The 24,446-nt window shown below is 43.0% G+C and overlaps 1 protein-coding gene across 3 annotated transcripts in view; it reads right to left on the bottom strand.

The window, feature by feature from the left end:
* Positions 1 to 567: 567 nt before the first annotated feature.
* rnf152 (ring finger protein 152) overlaps positions 568 to 24,446 on the bottom strand; it is a 49,412-nt gene continuing 25,533 nt past the window's right edge. Inside the window, exons 2-3 of one of the 3 annotated variants that reach the window (XM_084339815.1) lie at positions 24,021 to 24,081; positions 568 to 7,861 (exon numbers count right to left, since the gene is read on the bottom strand). In XM_084339815.1, the coding sequence (XP_084195941.1) occupies positions 7,024 to 7,668 (645 nt within the window). In that variant the 5' untranslated portion in view covers positions 7,669 to 7,861; positions 24,021 to 24,081 and the 3' untranslated portion in view covers positions 568 to 7,023. Of the gene's footprint in view, positions 7,862 to 12,600; positions 12,739 to 24,020; positions 24,082 to 24,446 lie in introns of those variants that run through there. The other 2 variants (XM_084339817.1, XM_084339816.1) reach the window with 2 other exon arrangements.

The following is a 24,446-nucleotide window of genomic DNA, read 5'->3' as shown; positions in this document are numbered from 1 at the left end:
TTTTGATCTAATAATTTTGACATTTTATAACATCATTTAAATTTTTTGTCCATAATTTCAACTTTTAACGTCATGATAATGAATTTTTGTTATAATTATGACTTTTTTTTACTTATAATTACAAATTTTTATCTCATAATTTTGAGTTTGTATCTCAAATTTAAACTTTTTTCTCATAATAATCAATTTTTGTCCCATAATCATGGCTTTTTTCTCATTATTTCGACTTTATTTCTCAAATTTAGGCTTTTTCTCTCATTTTTTTTTTTTTCCATTTCATATTTGTGACTTTTTCTCTCATAATTAGTTTTCATCAATCTATTTTACTGGTGTAAATGGGCTTCCATCAGACTTAATTGAAAGAAAATCATCCATAAAACACGTGCAAATGAGGGCATATTTAATAAAATAGTCTCATTTGCTCATTTAAACATAGAAAACTTAAACTCTGAATGTGAGTGATCAACTGAGGAGGTTTCATGAAGATATCTGCCAGATAAAATGTTTCATTACATTCACCTGTCGTGTCTCTTGGTATGAAAATAAAGACGTCGGGACTCGTCGTGGTTCAGATTCAGAGCGTTTTGCTTTAATAATTCACCAAAAACAGCTGCTGCTTGCGTCGTCAGCCGTCGTCGACCCGACACAAACAGGAAACTACAACAGGAACTTCACGGCATTTTACAAACACACAGGCACAGAAATGACAAGCCTCCTTTTCTACTTCTGCTTCTCAAGTCGTCTCTCTTTTACGTTTCTGTAAAAAAAAAATGTCTCACAGGGCAGTTCTTCATTTAACAAAAGCAAAACAAGACTCACGGAGGACTGGGAGGAGATTCAGAGGCGTGATCTTCTCTTAAATCACAGCAAATGTGACGGAAGTGATGAATGTTTAAGAACAGATGGTTCAGTCGTATCCTGGATGTTTAAATTCAACAAGGAAATATATGAAAAGCGATAACCAAAAACAGCTGCTGTGCCTCTGTATACCTTGTGTTTGTCCTTGGTTTTGTGCCTGGCAGCGTTTTACAGAGTTTGCCTGGAATAATGATGGGATTTCACCGCCTTCAGATCAATAATCTCATATAATAAGCGAACAAACGAGGCGCAGTTGTTTCTCCACTTCCCCCCGCTCCCCCCAACTCGTGCAGAGCCTCGTTCATGATGGATTGGCAGAGGGAAAAGACTAAAGACAGGTTCATTCATCATGAATGGAGCGAGCCCAGTGTGTGGATGATCACCAAGGGCGCGTTCCTGCTGGTTATACTGGTTTCTGCAGGAAATCGAGCATTTTAATCGGTTATTTCTCCTGATTTCCTGTTGAAGTTTCTAAAGATAGCCTGAAGGTTTTGTGAGACATCTTTAAGATATCGAAACTGTACGTCAGAGATCTGCAAGCGTCCATGTTTTATTTTTATGTTGTCTGTGAACGCAGCTTATTATGATTTATGAAGCATTAAAGGGTAACTCCACCAATTCCCCACATTAAAGTGTGTTCACAGGTGAGTAAAGTAGGAAGCTGCATGTAAGCTGATAAACTGCCTCCAGTGATGTCACACAGTTGCCAAGATGCATTGTGGGTAATGTAGGCGCCAGGTTTTGAAAAGGAAGAAGAATGCGTGGAATAAAAAAAGGCGATATCTCTGATTCTGCTCTATCGATTTTGATTATTTGTTTTGCTGCTTTTCAAAACCTGGCGCCTACATTACCCACAATGCAACTTAGTAGTTGAGCTAAGTAGAGCAAAGTTTATAAAGTCTCTCCTAACTCAACAAATCACAAAATTGAGCGATTTTTAAAAGGGAGTCTGGTGACTTCACGGGCGACAAAGAAATACTTCTATATTTGGAAAATTCAACGTTTACCGTCAATAAAATGTTTCTTCTTTCATAAATTGAGTGTAAATGGTGAAATCAGTGTAAACAGTGTGTTCAAACAGCCGCTAAATGTTGGCAGGTAAGACTTTAGCACTTTAGACCCAGAAGCAGACAGGCTGGTACAGCCATGCTGCCACAAACTGACACTTTTTACAAGGAAACAACAAATTTAATGATTTGCATTTAATGCTGAATTTAGGCGGAGGTCCCATTGTATCAGAATTTGTGGTAGTCGTTTCACAAATGTTTTTTAGAGTTTCTCCTCACTCAACAACTCTGAAAATCAGACGATTTGTTAAGGGAGTCTGGTGATATTGCGGACATCACTGGAGGCAAATTATCAGATTACATGCAGCTTCCTCTGGAGCCGATGAAGACTCGGTACCACTTAATAGCACACTTTAATGTGTAAAATTGGTGTTGTTACCCTTTAAGTGATGATTACGACTACTAAAATGTGAAGTTACTCATTAATAAAACGGACATGTCACGTATCTTTCATCAAGATTTCCCCAAAAATGATTCATCTTTTTTTTAACTGGGATCTCTGAGTGGATCTCTGAGTGGATCTTGAGCGGCGACAGAAAACCACTTCACCCTCAAGTGCCGAGAAATTATCAAGTTTTCACAGAGCGCCGAGCGCTCGGAGCTAAAAATATTTCAACTTTTCAGCCGAGGAGCGCCGCACTTCAAAAGGGCCTTCAGTACAGTCTCATAGCAACAGTGGGAGCTGCAACCAGCAGGCATGTCCCACAAGAACCGGCTCAGATGAACCGAACTCCGTCTCTCGCTGCATCTGTAAAACAAGTAGCTGCACTGTTGTAGCCTGAACGCTCTCACAACGTGTGCAGGAAGCCTCGAGCTGAAAAGAGCTGCATTGATTTAAATGTCCAAATCTATTTTTCTCTTAATATATCAGAATTTTTTGGGTGAAATTAAGCTGAGATGAGAATAAATCAAAGACAAATTCTGCTCACTTTGTAAAGAAAAAAGGTTTTAATCTCTTGTTACGGTTGAGACGAGAGTAAATCTCAAGACTTTGCTTTGGGGGAATTAAGCTGATATGAGATCAAATCAAAATAAATTTGGCTCACAGATGATATCTGCTCATTTTTAGAGAAAATGTTCAATCTCTCTTTACGGTTTAGTAGAGAGGAAATCTCCAACTTTGCTTCGGTGAAATGTGGTGAAATCAAGCTGATGTGAGACGTCGAATCAGAAAAAATTTAATAAAATTTAACAAAATCAAAGACAAGCTCAGCCAAAAATGAGCTGAGCTTGTCTTTGTTGAGCAGAGAGAAAAGCTTTCCTGATACGAGATGCCAAATTAAAATAAATTAAATAAAATAAATCTAAAGTTTTAAACAAAATCAAACAAGTTTCTGCTCGAATACGAAAAGAAAATGTTCGATCTCTCTTTGCGATTGAGTCAAGAGAAAACCTCAGACTTTGCTTTCCTGATAAATCAAAACAAATTAAGTAAAATAAATCCAGTGTTTCAACAAAATCTGCTAATTTTAAAAGGAATTTGCTGAGATTTTGATGTTAGGCGGTAAAATCACGTTGATATGGAAGAAAAGCCACATTTTTATCCCTCAGTGACTCGATCCTCCACAGTTTAGACGTATTAAATAAGGTGATAAATGCATTTCTACATAACATTTTGGTTCAGTATATAATCTTTTCTCTTCTTTCTGTCCTCATGTCGTGCATCTGTTGTGTCATAATAACTCTGAGCGCCCTGAAGTGTAACTGAACACACACAGCGAGCTCCCTTAATCTCAAATCAGACTCTTTAAACAAACACGTCAACAAAAACCCCAAAGTTATCTGAAAAAGACGAGGAGATTACAATCATTCTGTACATGACGAGGCTGCTGTACAAAAGAGTTCGCCCTGTCTGTGTGCACTGTACACTCCGTCGCTTCAACCACACACAGTAAACAGACGAATCGCTTGCCTCAACATATAAAAGTGAAAAGAAAGAGAAACATCCATCTCTGCGGATGCGAGAGATATTCAAAAGCAGATAAATCGATACGGTCGTCATTAACTGGAGCCCTGCAGCGGCCGCCCACTCCTGACCCGTTACTGACCCATTACTCACACACACAAACACACACACCGTCGCACCGTTGAGCCCATATCCACCAGCTTTCTAAATGAGGGAGAGGTATGAAGATTGAGGGGAGTCGATAGCGTGTGGGCTGCCGGTGAACGCCTGGTCAAAGAGTGAAGAGTTGACGGTGGTGGTCTGCAGGTCGGGGTGAAAAGGAGACGGATGGTTAGCTGATCAACGAGAGCTAATACGCTAAGCAGCCGTGGAAAAATACAAAATGGATGCACCGCAAGAAAGGAACAAAGAAGGAAAGGTTTGCTTGTCCAATAGTGCTGAGGAGTAAGTTAGCATCTTCTGGTTCCCTTGTCTCAAGGTCAATGGGTTTTTGGTTGGATGCCTGAAATAAGGTGCAATATGTATGAATTTTGTTTGAAAAATGACAGTTTTTACATTATGATGTTGATATATTGTGTTGGAAAGCATGTTTAGCATGCTAGCCAGCTAGCCCCGTCCCGTTGTAAAGCTCCTGTGCGAGCCAAGCCCCCAGAAACTGGGTCGAGGTTTGAAGCCAATTTTCGTAGTGGCTGAACCGTGTGACTACAGCATCACGTGATACCCCGCGGCCCAAAATTACTTGTACTCGTAAGCTTACATGGTGAAAGAAGTCATAATTTGAGTCTAATAACATTTGGAAAGTCTAGAAGAAATTATTTTATCTTCATTCAAGTTAGCCGGGCGCTAAACAGGAAGTTAGCCGGCTCAGTTGGCTGAAGTCTTTAGTGCGTACACTTTATGGGCCGCACAATGCCGGTTTCAGATCCATGGTGCAAGCGGAGTACACATCAACACTTCTCTGGGCTGCTAGCAGCATGGCTAACTGAGCTAACTAGCCAACTGCAGTATTAGTTAGCAGGTAGTGCGGTTACAGTGGTGATATTTGTTTGGAGTGTGAATTCGGAACGTAGCCAATTCTTACATATTGCACCTTTTTAATACCTCATTCGTGAATTTCGAGGCTTTTACGTGCCTAAAAGGAAGTAAGTTGCTAACAAGTGGCTAACTTAAATGTCATCACAATGACGTGTTTCATACATTTTTGTTTGTCACAGTGCAATTACCCAAAAAAAACATTTGCTTTTTGTCGAGGGAAATGGGGCAATGCTAACTTCCTGCAGCACTCTATTTTCAATGATGATTATTTAAAGTATCTGTTGACACTACGCTTATTGGTCCTTTCTCACCAGGAGTTAATAGAGATCAATATCACTCTCATAGAGCTACAGCCAGGATGTGATTAGCTTATCTTAGATTATCTTAGCATAAAGACTGGAAGCAGCGGGAAACAGCTAGCCTGTTAAAAAAAAAAACATACTTCTTAATAACACCAACAACACCTCTTAAGTTCAGAAATTACTTTAGCACGTTTAATCTTGTGTGTATAAGTTGTGGTTTTATGGGAAGTTACTGTAACTACCACACAGCGTTAGCATGTAGCACGTCCCCAAACTGCCTGGGTGCAGGGATAAACAAAAAGCTTTGCTTTCTTCAAAGTTCAAAAACACACCTACGGTTTTCTGTAGTTTGTTTAACGTGTACAAAAAAACTAAATCAGACTTGAAGTTGTGGTTTTAAAGTTATAGGCAGTTATGTGCTGTAGCTAACGTGGCATGTAGCACCGAGCATGACATTAGCGTACAGCTCTGTTTGTGCACATATTAAACAAATACACATGAAGATACAGCATAGTAATAAGTGGACTTGAGAGGTGCTGATAAATTGTAAAGCTTTTTAACACTTGAGAAAGCTAAGCTAGCTGTTTACCCCGCTTCCAGTTTATGCTAAGCTAAGCTAAGCTAATCACCCCCTGGCTCTAGATCCGTATAACGCACAGACATGAGAGTGGTGTCGATCTGACTCTTGCGCAGTGCAAAAAAATGTATTTCCCAAAATGTCAAACTTTTCTTTGTAGATTTTAATCTTCACCCAATTGTACAAACAATATACTAGTAGATGTCTGCACACAGTTAATTCAAAACAGGACACTGAAAAGATTAATCGTTTATGAAGATATTTGCCAATTCTGAGAGCCCAATTATTATCTTCAAATTAGTTGTGTTGTCCAACCAGCAGCCCCAAACCAAATGATACTGATTTTACAATGATATAAAACAGAAAAAAAGAGAAAATTCTCATATCTGAGAACCTAAAAACAACAAATGTTTGTCCTTTTTTTGCCAAAAAATCTCTCAGGACTCTCCAGCTTCTAAGCCCTAATACAGAAACTCACTACTAGCAGTGTTTTGAGTGTAGGCCTGTAATATGCTGGCATGAATGAACAATACAATCCATGTTTTGTCTTTTTTTTTTTTTTTTTTTTTGACAACAGTCCCTTTACTAACCACACAGAGCCATCTCAAGAGTTTGTGCTGAACAGGAACAGGTTGTGTAAAGAAAAGAAAAACAGAAAATGAAAGCTGTGTTGATTTTTTAAGTTTCCCAGATGATTCAAACGGGGCCCAGAAGTGGATCCTGCACAGTTAATTCCTGCAGCACCAGAGAACGAAGAGCAGCCAAGTCCGAACTCTTTGTACCGCAGCACCAGCTGGAGGCGCCGCACTTAGAACCTACACTCAGCTAAACAACACTATGATAACTGATGTACTTCTACAAACCACAGACAGCGTGAGTGTCAAATCGGCTCTGAGCCAAAAAACATATCAGCGATCCAAAAACATTTCTGGAGTAATTCCCAAAGCGTTCTTTCAGAGGAGATGGAGGACGGGAAAAGGGGCGAGATATTCAGGGCCTGTTGGACAAGAGGAAAGTCAAGGTTTGTTTCTGTATTTCCATTTTAATTTCAGTCCCCCAAATAAAAAAGAAAATTGGGACACAATGGCAGACCAGTTGTGGATCTCCTCCCTGCCCTCTTCTTCTTCTGTTCTCCCTACGTTGCTCTGCAGTTTCCTTAGACGCCCATGATGTGAGTTAAGTCCGCTCTCCTCGGCAGAGTCCGGCCCTGAGGAGAGGCAGGGCTAGTGGGGGAATCCAGGGGGGGTCCGCGGCAGTCCGAGCAGCCTCCCCTCGCCCTCAGCCGCAGGAGATGACAGTGAAGCGTTTGGAGATGCAGGACATGTTGTGCAGCACGATGCCCAGGAGGAAGAGCAGCACGCACGCCACCAGGATCACTGTGCACACACCGGACCATGTGGAGCCCTTCCCTCCTCCGCCCCCCGGCCCGGTGACTCTCCTTTCCCCCTCGCCTCCATCCAGCCCCATCCCCACACCCTCCAGAGCCATACCCAGCCCCAGAGGCTGCTGCTCGGGCACGGTCACCACCGTCACCCCCTTCTGCTGCCCGCCGGGCAGGAAGCGACATCCCAGCTCCCCCGGCAGGCCGAGCGCCCGCTCCTTGGAGACGGGCAGTGGCAGCATGTAGCAGCCGTTGCTGGGGAGGCGGATGAAAACTGGCGTGTGCTCAGAGGCGTGAGGAATGGCGATGACGGTGATGATGTCCGGGTCGTCCGGGAGCTGGGAGACGGACAGTCCTGGCGGGAGCTTGGTGACGCCGCGGCACCAGGGACAACGGATCTCCTTCTGGCTGCTGCGCATCTGGGTCAAACACACCGAGCAGCATGTGTGACGGCAGTCCAGGAGTTTGGGCCGCCGTCGGGGGCTGTAGTAGTTAAAGCAGATCTGGCACTCCAGGATCGAATCTTGGGAAAGAGTCTCCATGGTCTCTTATTGTATTTCCCCCAATAAGAAAAAAACAGCAAACAAACAGATCTTGTAGAAAGGTTGCACAACTCCAGGCGAAGCTATGAAATCACAGCTGGCTCCTTGATGCTTGATGTACCTCCACCGTCCACGATGTCACAGTGATGTCACAGTGATGTCACAGCTCGCCACTGGCCACATGGTCCGTCACCTGCAACAGAAGTGAAGAGAAAGGACTGTTGAGACGAGGGCAATCACAGTACGAGATACAAGTACCTTGATAAAGACAAGAAATTGGTAAGTCAAGGAGATCCTGCTGACAAACGACAAATATAACCTCCTTGGCGAGGGTAATAAGATAAATCAAAAACTTGGAAACATGTTGACGTGGTCCTTTAAATCCCTGTAAATGATGCCAAACATCCCAAACATCCAGTAAGAGGAGCAAATTGCACTTTACAGACGACTCATCTCCACAGTCCTGGATGAAGCAGTCAGATAAATAAACATCATTATTCTGTACATCATACATTAAACATCTCTGCCTCCAGCCGGCTGCAGCAGGGCTGAGTTCATGAGACCCCTTCGCCTCAGTATCTGTGTTAAGTATATCTAATTCTTTTAAGCGTCTCCTTCAGGCCACAGACTCCATAAACAATCTATTCCTCCTCCTACTCCTCTTGCATAATCGCGTCTACCGTGTTAATCCATGCGGAAGCGGTGATAGTTTACTTTTACAGATGATTAAACCCTGTCAAAATAGCACCAAGGAAACAATGAATACCAAACAGGGCCCTGCCGACTTTTTATTTTATTTTTCTGCCCCAAATTGTCAAGTGTGAAAACTGCTGAAGAGGAAATACGAGTAAATTTTCTCTTTTTCCGTCTCTCTGCCGCTGCCATCGCAACCGAGCCGGTGTCCCTCCGGCTGATGGAGTGAAGGATGAGACGGATGGCGGAGGGGGAGGCGGAGAGGAAAGTGGTGTCAGAAATGGAAAAAGGTGACCACTGATTGCCCTGCGACACTGTACATCTCAGTGCTTTATCAAAAACAAGATCTCAGGCAATTAAACTCCCCGCGGCACCCCGTGGGGACGTGGCAATGACAGATAAGAGTGTGTTCACACCAGGTGTGCTGGGAGCAGTTTGCTCACACTGGACTCCTTTTAGTTTGGTTCATTTTTAAAAGGCGAGAGGATGAACACATTCGACCTTGGGCGCTCGTAAATAACCGTAACAAGACAAGGTTTAGGATTCTGCTTATCGAGCCTGAATCCTTCTGAAAACATCTCATCGATCGATCCGTCAATATCCAGGCGCCTGACGTCACTGCAGCAGAGTAAAGATGATAGCCGAGATGCCCTTGTTGGTAGCTACGTCCTCCAGCTCTTCCTGGGGGATCCTGAGGCATTCCCAGGCCACATGGGATATATAATCCCTCCAGTGTGTTCTGGGTCTGCCCTGGGGTTTCCTCCAGGTCGTCCTGAACAGAATAACTGCTCCAGAGGCATCGGATCAGAAGTCTGAGCCAACTCGACTCTAGGCCGAAGTCTCTGCAAATGGAAGAGATCCTCAACACACATAGTATAGCCCATATACAGTATGTTGTTTTGGGAACAGTTACATACAGTACTTTGTTTTGGGAACAGTTACATACAGTGTGTTGTTTTGGGAACAGTTACATACAGTGTGTTGTTTTGGGAACAGTTGCATACAGTGCTTTGTTTTGGGAACAGTTACATACAGTGTGTTGTTTTGGGAACAGTTATATACACTATGTTGTTCTGGAACAGTTACATACAGTGTGTTGTTTTGGGAACAGTTATATACAGTACGTTGTTCTGGAACAGTTATATATAATATGTTGTTTTGGGAACAGTTATATACAGTATGTTGTTTTGGTAACAGTTACATACAGTATGTTGTTTTGGGAACAGTTATATACAGTACGTTGTTTTGGGAACAGTTATATACAGTACGTTGTTTTGGGAACAGCTATATTCAGTATGTTGTTTTGGGAACAGTTATATACAGTACGTTGTTTTGGGAACAGTTATATACAGTATGTTGTTTTGGGAACAGTTATATACAGTACGTTGTTTTGGGAACAGTTATATTCAGTATGTTGTTGTGGGAACAGTTATATACAGTATGTTGTTCTGGGAGATGCTGGCTATTTAGCTGTATTGGTATAAAGTTGTGTTGAGACGTGACCTTTGGATGCAGCGTTTCATGGGAAAGATGGTCAAAGTAGTCTGTGGTCGACTCAACCACCTGCTTCAGCTTCATGTACGTCTCCTTGCTTTGCCCTCAACAGCAGCACCATCAGCCTCCCCTGGCGAATCACTCCCTCCCCTCTCAGGTCCAGAGGCCAGACCCTCCACTCCTCTCTCTGCACTCCCCAGCTGACCTAGTTTCTCCACACCGTTACCGAGTCAAAGTCGGAAAAAAAATCCTGGCAGTTTTATGGACAAGTTAGGAGAGAAGGAATATGAGCACAGGAAGCAGAGAAAGAAACCTGCCCTTGAGGGGGTGAGACAGCCCTGGGTATTACTGAATCCTTTCCCCAAAGATAAGGATTAGCTTTGATCTGACATAAATGCTTTGTGGCTCAATATTCCCATACACCCAGTCACCCTCTCTCTAGCCTTCCTTCTTCCTTTTCCCCTGACTGAAAAGCTTTTCCTCTTCTACTTTACATCAATTCTTCATACTCTTCAGCGGGTTATTTCTTTCCCCTTTTCCACCTCAGTCCTTTCCTTTTCCGAGACTACCTCTTTGACCTATTTTCTTTGTGTCAAGGACTAAAATAAAGCTGCACAATAAAACGAGAGACATATGGAAACAGCGATATTAGCCACAGTAATAATGAATCACAAGAGGAAGTGTTTCTTGTTTGAAAAGCTTCATTTCTGACAAATTAAACTCAAGCTCATTTTGTGCTCCAAAAATCCAAAAACCAAGTAATAAATCGAACAAATTATTGAGCAATTCTTTCAGGTAATTTCCCACACCGATGACTTTATAGAGAAATATGATGATCACATTAGAAAAATGGTCCAACTAGGGCGAAATTAAACAGTAGGGCTGCAACTCTCAGTCTGAAACTGAAACTCTCTGTCCTGCTGTGTGTTCAGGTCCGTTATCTCTGCAAACCAAACACACCACAAGACTCTGCTGCCCACCGGTTGCTAACAGCTAACAGCTAACTAGCTCTCTTCCTGCCAACTTCATTGACTTGTTGTTCACAATGTAGCGTTACCAGGGGGAAAAAAAGGTTGCATCCGCCATCGATAAAGTTTACTGTGTGTTTTTAGGTTTGAACGAGTCACATTTTTCTTAGATCTTGTGCCAAGGAGCTAGCTAGAGACTTTGATTAGCGCTGACAGCGCTGTAGCTAGCGCAACATAACAACATAACAACTCCTCATAACAACATGAGGAGAGACGCTTCGTTGTTGTCAACACTCTGTTTCTCTGAACTGAAACTCTCAAGCTACATTCTCAACTCAACTCAACTCAACTTTATTTATAAAGCACTTTAAACAGCAACAGCTGGGACAAAGTGCTGTACATAAATGAGAAATAGAACGTAAAACATAAAAACATAAAACAATATAAAAACAATAAAAACAAGAAAACAGTAACCAAGTTAAAACGATAAAACACTAAAACAGAGCAGAATCTCATGCTGGGTTGAAAGCCAAAGAATAAAAATGGGTTTTAAGATGAGTTTTAAAAATGGACAGTGAGGGGGCTTGTCGTACGTGCAGTGGGAGGTCATTCCAAAGTTTGGGACCGGCGGTAGAGAAAGCTCTATCCCCTCTGAGCTTCCGCTTAGACCTCGGTACCTCCAGGAGCAGCTGGTCAGCTGACCTGAGGCACCGGGCAGGAGCGTAGGGATGGAGCAGCTCAGAGAGGTAAGGTGGGGCAAGACCATTTAAAGATTTAAAAAACAAATAAAAGAATCTTAAAATGAACTCTAAAATGCACAGGCAGCCAGTGGAGGGAAGCCAGAATGGGAGTAATGTGCTCCCTCTTACGTACTCCGGTTAAGAGGCGAGCAGCAGCGTTCTGGACTAACTGGAGACGTGAGAGGGAGGACTGGCTGACTCCAAAGAAAAGTGCATTGCAGTAATCCAGCCGAGATGTAATGAAGGCGTGGATTACTGATTCAAAGTGCTTTTGTGCAATAAAGGGCTTCACCTTTGCCAGCCGCCTAAGGTGAAAGAAGCTGGACTTAACAACTGCGCCAATTTGCCGATCTAATTTAAAATCACTGTCCATCTTAAAACCCAAGTTTGAGACTGTTGGCTTCATATAGTGTGCCAAAGGGCCCAGATCAACAGGGGGGATGTACATTAGCTCCATTAGCTGTTAGCTCTGTTAGCCAAACACACCACAGGACTCTGCTGCCCACCAGCTGCTAACAGCTAACTAGCTCTCCTTTGGCCGAATTTAACACAGATTTGTTGTTCACAGCGTAGCGTTATTAGGGAAAAAACATGCTGCATCCACTGTCGATCAAGTTTAGTGTCTTTTTTTTATTTTAACATCACATTGTCTTAGATCTTGCGCCAGGTAGCTAGCTAGCGACTTTACTAGCACTGACACAGTGCTGTAGAAAGAGCGGTAACTAAAGTAACAGCAGTAGAAGAAAAATGCAAAAACCCAGGATGGAGTTAGTTTCTAACCAACAGTCAACAAAAAAATGTTTGTTTTTTTGTTATATATCATTTAAGACTCTGAAAACCCACAAATATTCACTTTTAAAAGGCTGGAACCAGTTTTTAAAATATTTTGGGTATTTTTACTTTACCAAATGTTATTTAAACGATCGATTAATTGTCAAAATGGCTGATTTATTGATTGCTGCAGTTCTATTGAGCAGGATATAAACCACAACCCATATCAGTGTCATTCAGCCGTTGTATCTGAGGGTTTTATTTACAGTTTTTCTGTCGCTGCTGCTCTCGGCCTTGGTCGGAGGAGATCATCTGAGGCAGCGATGAGAACACGACCACTTCTCTCCCTCTCTCGGCGTCTGAAGAAAACAACTCGTCTGCTCTCGAGGAGCCCTCTGAGGTCATGAAACTGCAGCGAGGAGCGACCGAGGCTGCAACTTAACAATATGATTTATCGGTTCAACTGAGCTGTAACCAGGGCAACACTGCTTTTCCAGATAAAAGCTCAAGTTGTGACCCATTTTGTATCAAACCTACATAGAAACACGACACAAAATCTCCTCTTTAAATGTCCGGGAGCAGCTTGGGACAAGTGTCCTGAACAAGTGGAAGATTTGATTTAACCTCGATCTGCTCTATTTTGGTAAAAACGTGACTAAACAGTGTTTCTGTGGCGTCATCGGGGGAGCAGGGAAGGACGTCTGATTTGGTAATGAGGCAGAGTGACCGAGCGCCGGCCTCCACTACCCCGACATGCCTGTGGTCCACTGGGAGTGACCACGCACACACACACATAGGGAACAGAAACACACACACACACACACACACACACACACACACACTCCCTCAGGGCCTCCACACACACACAATCAGCCGAGGAGAAAGTGCAGTCGTCCTAGCAGACAAGTTAAAAATAGCCACCACAGCCAGAAGTACACACATGCACAAACACATATACACACACTATACACACACACACACAGCTCCACCCAGCTCCATATAATAAACTACCTGGAAGCAGCAGGGGGAGGTCGGCTGTGAGCAGCATGGAGGAAGAACTTGTTAATCTGCAAACCCTGAGGTGGTGTGAGTCGGTGAAATGTCAGCGAGATGATGATGTAACTGTTCATGCGCTGGTTCATTAAAGGACACGAGTTCACATCGAGCAGGTGCAAAGCAGCTACATGATATGTGCGGAGGGCTTTCAGGCAATATCAGCTACAATGACTCAGTTCCAGCTTCACTGATACCGGATTGTTTGAGGCAACAAGGACGTCAGGATTTGTTGTTGTTGTTAGTTTAAAGAAAGATCCCTAAAATTCAGCTAGTTAAAAGGTGCAATTTGTTAAATTATAAGCAGAATTCGAAGGCAGCTCCAACAATAGACCAAATTTGTCATGTACGTAACCTAACATAGTGTAAAGTAACATAACGTAGCGTAAAGTAGTACGTAATATAGCGTAAAGTAACATAATGTAATGTAAAGTAACGTTATGTAGCGTAAGGCAACTTAATGTAGCGTAAAGTAACATAATGTTGGTAACCTTCATAATTGAATTCACATAAGTAACAGTTATTTTAACTAAAACCACAAGCTTTGGCATGTACGCAACGTAACATAAAGTAGCGTAAAGTATGTAATATTGGTACCTTTGTAACAACATTCACATAAGTAAGTTATTTTACCCAAAACCACAAGTTTTGTCACATATGAAACATAGCAGAAAGTAAAGTAATGAAAGTAACGTAGCATAGAGTAAAGTATGTAATGTTGTTAACCTTCCCAACTGTATTCACAAGTTACGTAGTTATTTGAACCTAAACAACAAGTTTTATCATGTAAGCGACGTAACGTAATGTAGCATTAAGCATGTAATATTGGTACCTTCATAACTGAATTCACATAAGAAACGTAGTTATTTTACCCAAAACCACTTTGTTCTCCTGAACCTAACCCAACTGTGACCATACAGTGAAGGTCCGGTACGCCTGGCGCTGGTACGCTGCAATGGTCATGCTGTTTTGGGAGTCACTGGCAATTTACCTGCTCCAGGGCTCCAGACTAACTTTTGACACTGGCTGCACTTATTCATTAAGGTGCACCCCATTATGTAAATGATAGGAATAAATCCGTCTCCTCACCCAGTTGGTGTTTGTTGAAAGTATTTTTATGGTTTCTGATTTTCTGACCTGCTGAATATTAAGGTGCACCGGTGCATGCAAAATAATCTCACCCTGGAGCTCCGTATTCAGTTGTTTAGGTGTGAGAATGTGTTAATAAACGCTTGGACTGGTGCCCATATTTACCTTTTCCGTCATGAGATATGACTCCATCAAAATTAAAGCTGTCGCTCAACTCTCCTCTAATACACCATCCTTCATTCCCCGAGCGTTTTCAGATATCTTTCCCTCAGCAGATATGAGACACCAGAGAAACTGGCAGGAGCAAACACATTTCCTCTCACTTCTTCTAATATGGCAGGAACAATGAAACTCGAACAGCTCTATTTGGAGTCCGTCCAGGCGATTTGTGGCGCTCTGGCATCGTATTTCTAATGAATCACGCTCCAGCGGACGTTCGCTCATTTCCAAATGACAGATAAATGCATTGTGCTGCGATGCAGGTGTTGCATATGTTGAATTTATGCTAATTGCTCGTCACTGAAGCACTGTAAAATATCCTTCTTTTATATTTGTGACGGGAACATTTCATCAGCGAATAAAAGCTGAGCTGGTAACAGAGCAGTCGATTAATCTCCGTGTGGTTTTAACCACAGTTACGGTACAAACGGGTCGAATCAAACGCGCTCTCGTCTCCGTCTTGACTGTGGGCAGTGTGCTGAGCAGAACATTTGCATATAGTTGATGTGCAGATTTCTTCACCCACACATCCAGAAACTTTGGATGGGAGTCAACATCTCATCCAGAATACATTTAACAGCTTAAAGTAGTGAAGCAGGAGCAGCAGCAGCTCCTTCACTGATTTTTTTTTTTTTTTTACGCTCCACAGTCCACTTACAGAGTGTTTTAATCCAGCAGCTCATCAATTAACTTGAACCGCAGCTCATTTTTCATATACGTTTAATGTTAATGTCCGTCCTTGACGAAGGTTACAGCGGGAAGTGTGGATGTGCGTGTGTGTGTGTGTCGTGATACGTGTTTAAAAGTGCTGTTTCAGGATTAACTCTTTATTTTAGGACATTTATATTTGCGATTACTGCAATTTTTGTAATTCTTTGTTGATATGATGCATGTAAAGCAATTTATAACTTGACTGTTGGGACACCATTGGGATGGACTGTAATGCCAACTGTGAGCTGGACCCGATGCCGACGTCAGCGTTGGAGGTCGGGGAATCGAACATCTGGAGCGGAGGAAGTTCTGGGAACAGATAAACGCTCACTGTCTGGGTTATGAGAGGAGCTGAGGAACGTGCGTATGATCCTGTGTCCTGGTTGAGGATCTTATCTGATAAAGTGCTTTTTGTTGTATATTGTTGCGTTTGCGTGTCTATGCACCACCGCCCAGTATGACGTGCATCTCTCAGCACAGATGGAGCCCCTGATAGAGGCCTGTGCAGTCGACCACTGCAGGACACATTATGGCAATTTCCAGCTCGAGGAGCCAGCGAGCGTCAGAGCTGGCAGTGCCGGCCGGATGAGCCCGAGCGTGACTCTCAGACTCCTGCACCGCTGGGACGCCGCCCAACCCGGAGGAGGTGTGCAGAGGACAGCGGTGTTCATCCAGTACAGCTCTCCAGGTACCCGCTTTCATTCTCTAAAGCCAATATTTGACTACAGAAGACCTTTTTCCTGACTTAACAACAAATTCACCCGGGACGACGGCGAGGAGAGGGCGGAGCTGATTGAATTACCTCTGCGGTCAGAGTGTCCTCAAACACACACGAGTCCCACGGAGGAAACTTTCTTTAACAAGACTGTTTTTAAGTTGGTGCTTGTGTAACAGCAGCAGCAGCAGCAGCCTGTTTTATAAGAGCCAGAAACACATTTTCATCAAATTAAGATATCCAAAAAAAAGTGTTGTTTAGCGATCAGATTGGCTCCAGTGTTGATATCTGTCCTCGTTAATAAAAACTGGAACGCTTCCTCCATTTTCGTTCTCCCGTACAAACGCCCACGTTCATGTAGAAACAGCATTGTTTAACTTTATTTAATCTGTTGATGACACGGACTCAACGTGATGTAAAAGCCTGTTTTCACTACCTACATGAAGCAGCTACTAAAACCTCTCCTCAGTCAGGTTTTATAACTGGTCAGTACTTTCTGTAAGAGTTACACAATAGAAAAGCAAACCTTCACCAGTCAGTCCCTCAAAAAGCGACTCTTTCCTGCTTGTTTTTAATGTATTTTAATATATTCTATGCCTCTGTAAAGCACGTTGAGATGCCTTGTGTTTGAATTATGCTATACGACTAAACTAGAGTTGTTCTGATTCTGATACCAGCACTGGAAATGTCGCTGATACTGCCGAAAATGCAGGTATCAGTATCGGCGAGTACGTGAGTCTATGCACCGATCCCACGCCACGTAATTTAGAAACGAGACCCTGCTACTTCCCAGTTAGCTCCGTTAGCTCTGCTTAATGTTACACACTGGAAATCAATTCTTCTTCCCTGCTCAGGAGCTAAACTACTGTTTTTAGACCAGCGAAGAAGCTGAAGAAGAAGACAACATGAGGGAAAAAGTCTTCATGTTTAACCATAAATGTTATCACAGCTGTGGAATATCAAATAAACAATCCGTCTTTCTTGCGCTCAGGTGTGCGTAAAAAAGCATAAAAATGTTGGTCTATTGTCGGTTATTTTATCGGTATCGGCCATGACAGTCAGGTAAGTATCGGTTATCGTTTCGGCTGAAAAAAATCGTGCATCCCTAACAAAATGTGACTCTGTATATAATCTGTATATCTAAGAATATCGGCCGATATATAAGTGGAATTTTTTAATCCCAAATATTGCCATCAGCCCAAAAAAATCGAGCATCTGTCGGGCTGTGATTATTTCTTTTACGTTTTACTGAGTGACTTTTCAGAGTATCCTAGACATCGTTTCTAGGAAGAGATTATTTTCATCTAAGTTTTCACCACAAACTAAACTCCAGTTACCTCCATTTTACAGAGATGAAGGCACAAAATCTCAGAGATCGTACGTCAAAACCTGCACAGATAAAACCAAACTTTTCGGATAGAAACCATTAAAGATAAGAAAGTTGTATGTTTTCAGAATTTGGGTGGCCTTACCCTTTAAAACGAGGTGACGCTCCATATTTTGGAAAAAATTAGAAATCACACATCTTAAAAAAACCCTTAAGTGAATAATAAATATAAGGCTTTTGAGGATTTTCCTTCATTTCACTGCAATTCTGTCACATCTATTATTAAAGGACCAACCCACTCAAAATTCAAATCACCAAAACGTCAGCTGTGATTTGTTTTGACGCTCCGTCGTGAAAACTGGAGGAAGAAGACGAGTTGACAGAGGAAGAAATGCATCTTCAATCTTTCCTTTGCCAGTTTAGAAAGTGATAAAATACACAAACCCTGAACTTTAAAAGAAAACAGTCACACAAACTATAATATTTAGTGTATTTGCACCACTCACACACCTGCCTGCATGTGAGTGACAGGCTGTTGGTGGCTCGTACACGATGCCATCAATCGTCGGCGAGGTCACGCAGAGTCCAAAAACTCTCATGAGCAAAACAAATCACCGGCCCCTCTGAGCTCGTTGATGAAAGCCGTCTCTACGCTGAGAAAGTGTGCAATTTTCAAAAGCAGATGAAAGAGGCGAACGCTGTGATTTTCAGCAGCCGGAGGCCTGATCTCCATCTGCAGATTCACATAAAGATCCTGGAGACCTGAGATAAAGACGAGCACGGCAGCTCTGCCCCCCGACTTCAAACAACACTGACACTTTTAATTAGGCTTAATCTGCACCGACGCTGAAACTGTAAATGAGGATTATTTGAAAACTATTAAGGACAAAGGTGTCGACAACTTCGATTCCGTTTTCGCAATAAATAAAATAAAAAAGATGGCTGCTCCTGAGAGCGTTTCATAAGTGAGAGTGGTCTCATAACTTTAACTGGAGGCAATAATGTGCTTTTTCCCTCTCATGCCAGAAATCATTTTGTCAGAGCAGGTCTCATTTCTTCAAATGGAGTATATCTCGGCGTGGAATGAAACACTTTGATTCACTTATTAAAGAGTTCAGCGCAGAGAGGGTGATAAAACTCACCGCTAAGGACGGGCCGCGGGGCTCGAAGACAGAAGTTTGAGGGATCGCAGGCGACTTCGACGGCGAAATGTGTTTCCGTCTGGGTCTGTGCTCGGTGGCGGTAAATAAGAGTCATACCTGAAAAGACAGGTTTTAACTTTTTTATGCATCTTTTTTGCAGCTGCTCGAGTCGATTGAACGCAGCAGGCGGCGAACGCACCCCGACCCCTGTTCCTCCAACTGAGGTTGAGATCACTCGCACATCAACGAGCAGCACAGTGTGTGTGTGTGTGTGTGTGTGTGTGTGTGTGTATGTGATCATCTAAAGACCCAGCTTGAGTTTTTAAGAAGCTCGGCAGGTAAACGTTCAAGAGAAAAGCAGCTTCAGGAGCCTGATTAGACATTCATCACGTCTTCTGTTCACGGCGACGCTGCCAGCTAACGCTTTCAAGAGTCTCTCGGTCGATTTGCACCACAGAAGGCGGCACATCTAGCAGGTTACTCTAAGACAGACGATGTCATACCGCAACTGTTTTGTCAAATTTTTTTGCTCTGAGGAAGAAGAAAAAGACCAGAGGAAGCAGAAGTGACGAGGTGACGGCACGGCACATTTTTAGAGTTGCCCTCAAACTGTTTCATGTCACCTTGTCACCATTAACGCCTCGATGTCTCTCACTGGAGCTCTGACGTGTTAATTATGGGCTAACCCAAACAAATGAGGCAGGCGACATCATCACACACTCACACACACACACACGTTTGTGTGTGTTTTCAGGAGGAAGTCTAAGCTGTCAGGCGAAGAGAATCAGTAACAAGCCGGAGGAAAGCGTGGATAAGCCTCCCTCAAGGGATATTTTTTGATAAACTGCGTCTTTGGTGGCTTTTAACGCTTTCTGACAACTAGATTTTATTTAAGTCTTAATTATAGAGCAAATGTTTACATGTAAGCTTATGTTTTACTGCAGAACTGAGTGGAGTTGTACAAATCTGATGTCAGACAGCAAAAAATTAAGATGAGAACAAGAGGTTTGAAATTCGAAGGTAAATTTTGCATCCGTTCAACTCATTTAACTCAGTTTTAAAACATGAACGTATTCTTTTTGAGGCTAATTATTAATCATTGTCATCTAGACACTGTACTTTGTATTCTCACTATAAAGGGGCAGAGAAAACCTGTCCGCTATTAAAATCTGTTTTGTATGTTCCTGGAACGAGGCGGTACGACGCATCCTGAACGAGACGTCAGAGGAAAATGGCCACTTTGAGGTCGAAGCATTGTCACTCACGTTAGCTAGAGTCTGTGAGGTAATCAGAAATAATAGATACAGTCATGAACGGTAAATAACATGATGTACAGTGTTAGGTTAACTGTGTGACGTGAAGTAACTAAGGATGAAAAAGCACAAGCGATCACAAACGTAACGTTAGTCACTATGCCGATACATCCAAAGCTGTACGCCGATGAATGTGTGCTGTTTGCAGTCAATAGAGAGCTGAGCTGAGCAGAGTCGTACCACCAAACGATCCCAGATAAAATGTTAGAAATGCAGCGGACACACACAGGCTGTCTTTGACAGAGGACAGGCTGTGTGTTCAGTAATCCACACTGAGTAAACAGTCTGCCTGCAGTCATTAAAGAGACACACGAATCAGCACACACAGTAAACAATTAGCCTGCTTACTGTTCGGTCCGACACGAGCCGTATGAAGAAGATGTAAGCAGTGTTTATCTGAGCCAACACGACTGAGGATTAACACGGCCGGCGTTTACAGAGAAAAGCTTCATCTGAGGACGTCAAATGTGACAAATAGATTCATCAAAAAGTGATTCTTAATGCCTCCAACCACACTTTTACTTTCACATTCATTAACATATCTGGTAGGTTTTTGTGTTCACAGGTCACAGAGGAAGCGAGTGCTGCTTTGACACTTGCTCCAGGGCTCTCTGTTCGGCATCAACAACAACAACAACAGGTTGTTTTCCCTCCAGCTGCTCATCTCTTCTTTTCTCTACTTGGCAAAATCCAAAATGAGTCAATTTGGACGGACGGAAAATATCCGAAACAACAGATCAGCCTCGGCCAGGAGGGAAAACACTGCTTCGGTTCAGTTTAGGGTCGGGTTATATGACTGTACGCTGTGTTTACAGTAAGACAACATGCATTTGAGATGATAGTAAACAATCAAACAACAAACAAAAAGTAAATCATTCGATAATTACCAATGCTTCTTAGCAGCGAGTGGACTACAAACATTTCCTGGTAAACCCTCTTTCCTCGTCTCAGCTTCATTGTCCTTTTTCACAAAGCTGTTTTTTCTAATAATTCCGTCTTTCAAGCAATGAAATAAAATATATTCCTTTATTATAATCCTTAATCCTTTGAGTACAAACCAATTAAGCACATTTAATCCCTCTATTTAAAGTGCAAATTGAAATCCCAAAAACAAGGAAAACTTGCGGAAGCAGCCGTATAGATAGCAGAAATCATCGAGAGGCAGCTGTAGTGCTCTGGTAAAAGGACAAAGAGAGGAAAAAAAAACAGACATTAAAAGGAGCTTGAATTATAAAGAGGCTGACGATAAAAGGCCGTAAACGAAGGTAAAGTAAAGCCAGAGTTCTGCGTGTGCTGAGCCAAGAAGCGAGGCTGCCGGCTGCCGGGCCACCTGCTACTACAGCTCTGAGTTTGAGAAATGGCCGTGATGTCTTCCATCGGCTATTTTCACACCCTCCTTCTCCCCCCTGCTCATCTCTTTTAGCGAGACAGACAGCAGCGAGGCTGAGGACACGTTTGACGCTCGGCCAAGGAGAGGAATATTTCACCCACACCGATGTCAGCGTGGACACCTCCGGCTGGCGAAAACACAAATGGGTCGATACGCTTGATTGGCACGAAGCTGCCGAGTCACGGGCCAGGTCCTCCCTCTGACGGACGGAGACAAATCCATCAGGACGGACCGCACACTGATACTATACGTGCCGACTGGCTGGCAGCCCCGCGCTCATTTACGTTTCTACAGTCGGGAACTCACCGGCGGCGTGCTGACGGCCACTCAGCGGGAGGTCGAGGGGCTGAATGTTAATCAGAGAGTTAAAATTCAACAGTTTCTCAACCAATTAGCTACAACTTGCAACTCAGTTAGGATCAGATAGAAAAACCGTGAATTAAGTTGTGTTTTTAAGAGAAACAGTGGATGAACTTTATCAACATTTAATATCTAAATATCATTGTTATGGTCAAAAGTTAATCTTCAGATGGATTGGTGTCACATGTCATATTTTACAGATACAGTAAACAGTAACTAATATCGACTACTTTTTTGAGAGGTCACCAGACTCCCTTGAAAAATCACACAATTTTGTGAGTTGTTGAGTCAGGAGGAACTTTATAAACTTTGTGAAACACATTTTATAACAAAATCTGAACTATTGGGGCCTTCTTGTAAATTCGGCAAATGTTCTACATCAAGTTCTTTCTTTGTGTCAAATCCTGAGAGCGTTAACTGACGTCAAGTGACGGACTTAAGAGTTGTCCACTTGTGACTCAGGGTGGATGTTAATACCGGGTCCGAACAGCCTCTAACTCGAGCAGATGCTACTGAAAAAAGTTTTCCACAAAGGTTGAGAGTTGTAGGTGTGAGCACATAATTATTCTCACCATATGCTCTCAGTTTCCACACAAACAAACACACCAACAGAGCCTTCAAGCCTCTGCTCCGGCTCCAGAGGAAACCCCAGTGAAAACACCAGGGTGGTGGTTTTTGGAAACAAGAAGCCGCTCCTCGCTCGTACACCGGGGGACTGTAAATAAGCTTTGAGCTCAATTCTCTCTGGAGGAACGCCGGCTTGCTAATTCCCACTACGAGGACGGCCTTCGATAGTTTCTCTTCCAATCATCCTCCAGAAAATGTCCCCATATGTTGCCAGATAAAAAACGGCTTTGATATTCCTACATGCCTTATCCCCGGCTGGCTGGCGAGCTCGCAGTCTTTTAAAAAGGGAGCGTGGCGTTGGTGCGTCTGACAGCTGAGCGGGACCCTGTGATGCCGGTAACGACATGAGGGATGACAACAGAAGCTCCGACATCAAAGCCCTGCAGCACCGACACACACACACACAAACACACACATTCACACATATTTGCAGCAGATTACGGAGGCCAGTTATTCATCAGCGCTTACACGAGCTGGGTTACGAGTCAGAACACATATACGCACCACAGTGCAGCTCGGAAACGACTCCCGCAGCTCATTTGTACACGAAGAAGAAAAAGAGCGCGCCTCTCAGCGTCCTATCGACACTCACTTAAGATAATGGGGCCTGTTGGGGAGGATATAGATTGGAGGACGAATCCGGGAGCTTCTGTACGCCGCTGAATGGGCAGGCGAGGCAGATAAAGGGCTTTAGAAAGAGGATCTCCAGGACGCGTGGTGGCAATTTGTCAGGATTAAAGCTGGATGGTGTCTGTCACTGTGTGTGTGTGAGTGTGTGTGTGTGTTGTTGCAGCGTCAGGTGTTGTTCATTACCCCGAGGTTGCCCGGGGAATCGAGGCGCTGATCTGCAAGGTCATCTGAGGCTTTCATCCTGAGCATCCTCAGCACAACCTCATGGAAAGCATTGTTTTCTCTATCAGCTAATATGTTGATTACTTTATTGGTTAATTGATTAATCACATGGTTTATAATGATGATAGAAAATAGTCTAAAACCCAAAGATATTAACTTTGTAATGATGTAAAATGTAGAAAAAACAGGACATCCTCACACTTAATACTGATTTTTGGGATATTTATGTTAATAAATGATTGATTGTCAATTAATTATCTGTCAACAGACTAATCTAAACAACCAAGTAATCAAGTCCATGTAGTTAAGGACATGTTCTTGATGGTAAACTAACAAAATTTTACAAATACAGTAACATTCATTAATATAAAGCTACTTCTGTGTCCCCTGTGGAGAAAGTCACCAGACTCCCTTACAAAATTGCATGATTTTATGAGTTGTTGAGTTAGGAGTAACTTTAAAAACATATTGAAGCGCTGTCTAAAACAAATTCTTGATTATTTTTCCCTTCTTGTAAATTCGGCGTATGTTACAAGAGGTTCTTAGTTTCTTTGTGTAAAAAAACACAAGGTCGACGCAGGAATAGCAAGTTTTAAATCGACATGTCAAACGTGAAGCTACAGAACCGCAGCTCGACTGAAAGTGTCGTCAATTAACGACACGGTGTCAGACTGCAGTGGAACAGAGAGAGATATCTTTTGCGGTGTTGAGTGTGAAGTGGGTTGTGAAGGGGAGTGGGTGGAGAAGAGAACAGACCCAGAGAGCCTCGCATGATTGTCTCTACATCCACGAGCTGAATGACGCCCTCCGACCTGCACCGACATCAAAACGCACGGCATCGCTGACGAACCTGTGATTACCTCCCTCTCCATCTCCAGCACTACTCACCGAGCATCGCTTTGAACCTCCGCGCACACACTCGTTCAACACGTTGCCTGATACGAGAGCCCTGCAGCAGAGAGAAGAAGAAGAGAAAAGACAAATGTCAAACATAAAACACACATACTGTACATACACAGCAGACAGGCCTGACCTTCAGCTGGAGTCTCCTGAGGCCAAACATGCGAAAGGCTACCTGCGTTCGAGGTCCTCCGGCCTGCTGCACATGCTTTCAAGCTACCTCTAATGAAATTGGTTCGGCTTCACAATGCTTTCCCCTTTTTCTGAGCCGATTTCCGCGGCTGAATGCGGCCGAGGAAAAAAAAAAAGGAAAGAGAGAGAGAGAGCAATTGGTTTCCACAAAGCCGTCAGACCTTCGAGCTGATAGTGAGAGCTGTTGTTGCGGTGGGTCAACAACATGTAGCCGACATTAAA

Source organism: Pagrus pagrus (genome assembly GCF_965226575.1).
Source record: "Pagrus pagrus genome assembly, chromosome: 20".
Lineage (NCBI taxonomy): Eukaryota > Metazoa > Chordata > Actinopteri > Spariformes > Sparidae > Pagrus > Pagrus pagrus.
Note: the sequence above shows the minus strand (reverse complement) of the source record. Positions and strands in the feature narration are given on the sequence as shown.